The sequence below is a fragment of the Oncorhynchus mykiss genome, chromosome 2 (genome assembly GCF_057628025.1).
Source record: "Oncorhynchus mykiss isolate SJ-2025 chromosome 2, ASM5762802v1, whole genome shotgun sequence".
In the NCBI taxonomy this organism is placed as follows: domain Eukaryota; kingdom Metazoa; phylum Chordata; class Actinopteri; order Salmoniformes; family Salmonidae; genus Oncorhynchus; species Oncorhynchus mykiss.
The window spans coordinates 8,620,758-8,627,500 of NC_143023.1; the positions used below are offsets into that span (position 1 = coordinate 8,620,758).

General features: G+C 44.5%; 1 protein-coding gene across 1 annotated transcript in view; it reads left to right on the forward strand.

Annotated features, from left to right (window-relative positions):
- The window catches only part of LOC110514129 (cyclic AMP-responsive element-binding protein 5), a 97,233-nt gene that overhangs the window by 20,936 nt on the left and 69,554 nt on the right, over positions 1-6,743 (forward strand). The window contains exon 4 of the mRNA XM_090187388.1: positions 3,647-3,768. Within this exon, the coding sequence (XP_090043514.1) occupies positions 3,647-3,768 (122 nt within the window). The remainder of the gene's footprint in view (positions 1-3,646; positions 3,769-6,743) is intronic.

Consider the following 6,743-nt stretch of genomic DNA (forward strand, 5'->3'; position numbering starts at 1 on the left):
TTTGCAGGAGACCTTTAAAACTTGTAGTGAGATTTTAAAAGCACTTCTGAAGTTTGTAATTTCCCCTAACAAAAATGTATCAACCCCTCCAAAAATGTCCATGAATTATAACCCACATAATAAATGTACTCTCCTGTTGCAGCAGGATTACTTTCCTGCTGTCACTCTTAGAAAAAATGGTTCCAAAAGGGATTATCCGCTGTCCCCATAAAAGAGAACCCTTTCTGGGGGCAAGTAGAACCTTCTATGGAAAGGGTCCTACATGGAACCCAAAAGGGTTCTACTTAGAATCAAAAAGGGTTCTACTTGGAATGAAAAACAGTTCTTCTTCAAAGAGTGTAGCAAATTGTCTGAAATGAGGATGTGACGTGTGTGTCTGTACAATGCCTTCAGAAAGTATACAGACCCCTTCTTTTTCTACACATGTTGTGCTACAGCCTCAATTCAAAATGGATTTCAAAATATATTCTCACCCATCTACACACAATATATGACAAAGTAATGACAAAGTGAAAACATGTTCTTAGACATTTTTGCAAATGTCTTGAAAATTAAATACAGGAACATATCATTTATGTAAGTATTCACAGCCCTGCGTCAATACATGTTAGAAGCATCTTTGGCAGTGATTACAGCTGTGAGTCTTTCTTTGTAAGTCTCTAAGAGCTTTGCACACCTGGATTGTACAATATTTGCCCATTATTCTTTTCATATTTCTTCAAGCTCTGTCAAATTGGTTGTTGATCATTGCTGGACAACCACTTTCAAGTCTTGCCAACGATTTTCAAGCAGATTTAAGCCAAAACTGTAACTCGGACACTCAGGAACATTCACTGTCTTCTTGCTAAGCAACTCCAGTGTAGATTTGGCCTTGTGTTTTAGGTTATTGTCATTCATCTCCCGGTGTCTGGTGGAAAGCAGACTGAACTAGGTTTTCCTCTTGGATTTTGCCTGTGCCTCCATTCCGTTTCTTTTTTATCCTGAAAAACTCCCCAGTCCTTCGATTACAAGCATACTCATAACATGATACAGCTTCAAAATATTGTATTGAATATGTTGCATTGGATTTGCCCCAAACATAACACTTTGTATTCAGGACATAAAGTTATTTGCTTTGCCACATTTTTTTTTACCCCCTTTTGCGTGGTATCCAATTGTTACTATCTTAACTTGTCTCATCGCTACAACTCCCGTATGGGCTCGGGAGAGACGAAGGTTGAGAGCCATGCATCCTCCGAAACACAACCGCAGTGCTTCTTAACACAGCGCTCATCCAACCCGGAAGCCAGCCGCACCAATGTGTCGGAGGAAACACCGTAACCTAGCGACCTGGTCAGTGTGCACTGCGCCCGGCCCGCCACAGGAGTCGCTAGTGCGCGATGAGACAAGGATATCCCTACCGTCCAAACCCTCCCTAACCCGGACGACGCTAGGCCAAATGCGGGTCGCCACATGGACCTTCTGGTCGCAGCCGGCTGCGATAGAGCCTGGGCGCGATCCCAGAGTCTCTGGTGGCACAGCTAGACCACTGCGCCACCCAGGAGGCCTGCTTTGCCACATTTTTTGAGGTATGACTTTAGTGCCTTGTTGCAAACAGGATCCATATTTTGAGATATTTTTTATTCTGTACATGTTTCCTTCTTTTCACACTGTCAATTAAGTTAGTATTGTGGAATAACTACAATGTTGTTGATCCATCGTCATTTTTCTCCTTATCATAGCCGAACACTGTAACTGTTTTAAAGTCACTATTGTCCTAATGGTGAAATATTTGTAGTGACTGGGTGTATGGATACACAATTCCAAAGTGTAATTAATAACTTACATCATGCTGAAAGGGATATTCTATGTCTGCTTTTTTTTACCCATCTACCAATAGGTGCCCTTTGTGTTATTGGAAAACCTCCCTGGTCTTTGTGGATGAATCTGTGTTTGAAATGTACTGTTCAACTGAGGGACCTTACAGATAATTGTATGTGTGGGTTACAGAGATGAGGTAGTCATTCAAAATCATGTTAAAAATCATGTTAAACACAATGCACACACACACTATGCACACACACACACTATGCACACACAGTCCATTTACTCCTGACCTTATTTCAGCTTGCCATAACAAAGGGGGTGAATACTTATTGACTCAAGACATTTCAGTTTTTCAGTTTTAATTCATTTGTAAACATATTTTGAAAAACATGATTCCACTTTGTTTAGGTCAGAGACAAAAACATCAATTTTAATACATTTTAAATTCAGGCTGTAACACAAGATAATGTGGAAAAAGTGAAGGGGTATGAATACTTTCTGAAGGTACTGTGTGTGTAGGTGTGTGTGTGTGTGTGTGTGTGTGTGTGTGTGTGTGTGTGTGTGTGTGTGTGTGTGTGTGTGTGTGTGTGCCACAGGAGGCTGGTGAGGGGAGGACGGCTCATAATAATGTCTGGAATGGAGTAGGTGGAATGGTATCAAACACTTTGAAACCATCCGTTTGATGTGCTCAATACCATCCCATTAATTCCATTCCAGACATTACTAAGAGCCCGTCCTCCCCAATGAAGGTGCTACGGGCCGCCTGTGGTGTGTGTGTGTGTTAGGCTGATGCTGACTGAGATGGTCTTCTTTATTATTTACACTGAGCGACCAGGAGAGTCAGGTTTCTGACCCGGCCGAGTCAGTGTCCTTATCCCCCCCCTCTCTCTCTTACTGCTCTGTCCATTTGTCTTTCTGAAACCTCGGAGCCTTCCGGCTGGGATGTGAGAGGGTTGACGATCATAAGTCACCTGGCTGTCTGACTCTCCTGTTTGGGGTTAAAACAACTTCAACATGTCACCCAGAGAGATTTGAACGACCCCCAGCCCCTTCCCCGTTTTGATATGTAACACCCAAGCTTACCTGATTTCACCCACGTTTTGTCTGTTCTCCTGACATATGCGGTGAGTTGTCACGTCATCATACTTCTCTGGAAATGGACACCGCTTGCGCTCCAGTTTTTGAAACCGTTTTAACTGAAGAGTTAAGCTCTCATACTCCCTATGGGGAAAGACAGACTGGTTTGGTCAAACTGTATTTTGGTGGTCAATCCCCAGTCTAGCCAGAATGGATAAACAGACCGTGGTGGAGTATGCTTTTAGCCTTTGAAAAGGACATGATCCTAAAATCACCTTGGACTGTCTGAAACACGATCCGGTCTCTCTGGTCTCTCTGCCCCCTGATGCTGAGCAGAGTAACACTGCCTGACTGAAGGGGACAAACGAGCCCCCCCCCTTCCCCCTCTCTGTAGGTGAGGTCTGGACATTGTTAACTGAAATGTTGCTAGTGAGAGTAGTATCTCTGTCTAATGTAAAAGGAGAGTGGCTGTTCTAACCATTTGGAATGTCCATTAGCTTGGTCAATGTATTCTCTGCCTCTGCCCACTTCATATTCATCAGCTGTTCTTCTTTGTCAGCAAACTATCATAACTTCACAGTTCAGGCAGCAAACATACCGTGCAGATTTATCTACAAATGTACTGTTTTATACGATATTTAAACATTTTTTGATCTGTCTCTAGAATTAATGTTTTCCAGACCAAGTCGCTACCTGCTAGGATGCTAATATCCATTCTAGTGTGAGTTTTATATGTAATTCAGTGGTGTCTCCTGTGTTCCAGACCAGACGCCGACCCCGACGCGCTTCCTGAAGAACTGTGAGGAGGTGGGTCTGTTCAGCGAGCTGGACTGTTCTATAGAACAGGAGTTCAGGAAGGCCCAGGAGGAAGAGGACAACAAACAGGTAGACAAGATGACAGTAAGACAACTAACCTGATTATCATGTAGACAAGATGACAGTAAGACAGATAACCTGATTATCATGTAGACAAGATGACAGTAAGACAGATAACCTGATTATCATGTAGACAAGATGACAGTAAGACAGATAACCTGATTATCATGTAGACAAGATGACAGTAAGACAGATAACCTGATTATCAGGTAGACAAGATGACAGTAAGACAGATAACCTGATTATCAGGTAGACAAGATGACAGTAAGACAGATAACCTGATTATCAGGTAGACAAGATGACAGTTACACTATTCTGCACAATGACAATTATTTAAATGAAGGTTGGCCATTGTCTTTCCAAGTGTCAGGGTTTTCTCTTCAGGTAGAGAAGATGAGAGTAAGAAATGCAAACCTGCTTGTCAAACGCCTCGTTGGTTCAGTTTGATACACTAGTCTGCACAATTATTGAATCAAGGTCGGTTGTTGTTTTACGTTGTTTTAAGTGTGAAGTGTTTGAATGTGTTTTGGATGCTCAGTTTTCCTGCTAGAACCATCCACTGAATTAGACACACTGCTCTGCACAGTGCCTTCACCTGTGTTTATCTGTGGAGTACAGTAAGATAAGCCCAGGGGAACCCCGGGTCAACCCACAGCTGGGTAGTCCCCCTTTATCTTGCAGGGTTATCATTCTTGTTTCCCCCAGCCACCACAGACACACTCCATGCAGGTTTGGGCTCCCGTGTGGTGCAGCGGTCTAAGGCACTGCATCTCAGTGCTAGAGGCGTCACTACAGACCTTGGTTCAATTCCAGGCTAATCACAACTGGCTGTGATTGTGAGTCCCATAGGGCGGCGTACATATTGGCCCAGCGTCGTCTGGGTTTGGCCGGGGTAGGCTGTCATTGTAAATAAGAATTTGTTCCTAACTGACTTGCCTAGTTAAATAAAGGTTCAAATGTAACTGTACACACACTGTCTTCATTCCCCCAGCCACCACACACACACACACACACACACTCCAGGCAGGTAACTACTTCCTTGGCCTGAAACACTCAGAGCAGGCACATGCATAGTCACACAAGTCAACTCCTAACCAATTGTAACAAACTAGCTCACACACTCACAACAGGTAGACTCTACCCTTCCCTATTATTCAATTCCAGGGGCTTTATTGGCATGAGAAACATATGTTAACGTTGCCAAAGCAAGTGAAGTAGATAATATACAAAGTGAAATAAACAATGTAAAATGAACAGTAAACATTACACTCACAGAAGTTCCAAAAGAATAAAGTGATTTCAAATGTCATATTATGTGTATATACAGTGTTGTAATGATGTACAAATGGTTAAAGTACAAAAGGGAAAATAAATAAATATAGGTTGTATTTACATTGGTGTTTGTTCTTCACTGGTTCTCCTTTTCTTGTGGCAACAGGTCACAAATCTTGCTGCTGTGATGCACACTGTGGTATTTCACCCAGTAGATATGAGAGTTTATCAAAATCGGGTTTGTTTTCAAATTCTTTGTATCCCACTCACATGTCAGGATTCAAACGCTGTGTGACAGCAAGAGCCCCGACAGACAGGCAGACAGGCAGACAGACAGACAGGCAGACAGACAGACAGGCAGGTGAAGGGCTGTGACCTGACTGCTACAGGTGAGGTGAGGAGGCAGCAGGAGATCAGATTCCCTCAGGCAGCTCCTGTACTTTAAACAGCTCACTTCATCTCTCAGAAACACAGATAGAGGGAGTCAGGTTTCCTCAAGTCAAAGATTAACCGCAGACAGACAGCAGCTTGAGACTAGGCTGGACATACATACAGACAGACAGACAGACAGACAGACAGACAGACAGACAGACAGACAGACAGACAGACAGACAGACAGACAGACAGACAGACAGACAGACAGCAGCTTGAGACTGCGAGACCAGGCTGGACAGAAAGACAGACTGCCAGCAGCTTGAGACTGCAAGACCAGGCTGGACAGACAGACAGACAGACAGCAGCTTGAGACAGCAAGACTAGGCTGGACAGACAGACAGACAGACAGCAGCTTGAGACAGCGAGACCAGGCTGGACAGACAGACAGACAGCAGCTTGAGACAGCGAGACCAGGCTGGACAGACAGACAGCCAGACCTGCACACTCGTCATGTGTCTGCGACACGTGTGGCTCACCAGCCGTCACCACTCACCACAGTTTCAGAACAGTGATGTCTGATTGGACTCTAAGGTAGTTGTTAATGCATTATGGGTCAATGTTAAGAACTCTTTACCTGTGAAATGATATCTATACTCTACTGGCCACAACACAGCTACTCTGTATCTCTGTCTCTCAGACTGCTGATCCAGTGTCTGGTCTGGTCTGTAGACTGTATCTCTGTCTCTCAGACTGCTGATCCAGTGTCTGGTCTGGTCTGTAGACTGTATCTCTGTTTCCCAGACTGCTGATCCAGTGTCTGGTCTGGTCTGTAGACTGTATCTCTGTTTCCCAGACTGCTGATCCAGTGTCTGGTCTGGTCTGTAGACTGTATCTCTGTTTCCCAGACTGCTGATCCTGTTTCTGGTTTGGTCTGTAGACTGGTTCTCTGTCTCTCAGACTGCTGATCCAGTGTCTGGTCTTGTCTGTAGACTGTATCTCTGTCTCTCAGACTGCTGATGCTGTGTCTGGTCTGCTCTGTAGACTGTATCTCTGTCTCCCAGACTGCTGATCCTGTGTCTGGTTTGGTCTGTAGACTGTATCTGTCTCCCAGACTGCTGATCCAGTGTCTGGTCTGGTCTATAGACTGGTTCTCTGTCTCTCAGATCCAGTGTCTGGTCTGTAGACTGTATCTCTGCTGACGTCTGGGTCTGGGTTTGGCTGTGGAAGCTGTCTGTGTGAGTCAGGTCACCCAGGCCACGTCCAGCCTCCTCAGTCCCCACAGTCTGGCGGTCTGGCGTTTATGGTTGAAGAGCTGTGCTCAGTCAGCACGACTGGGA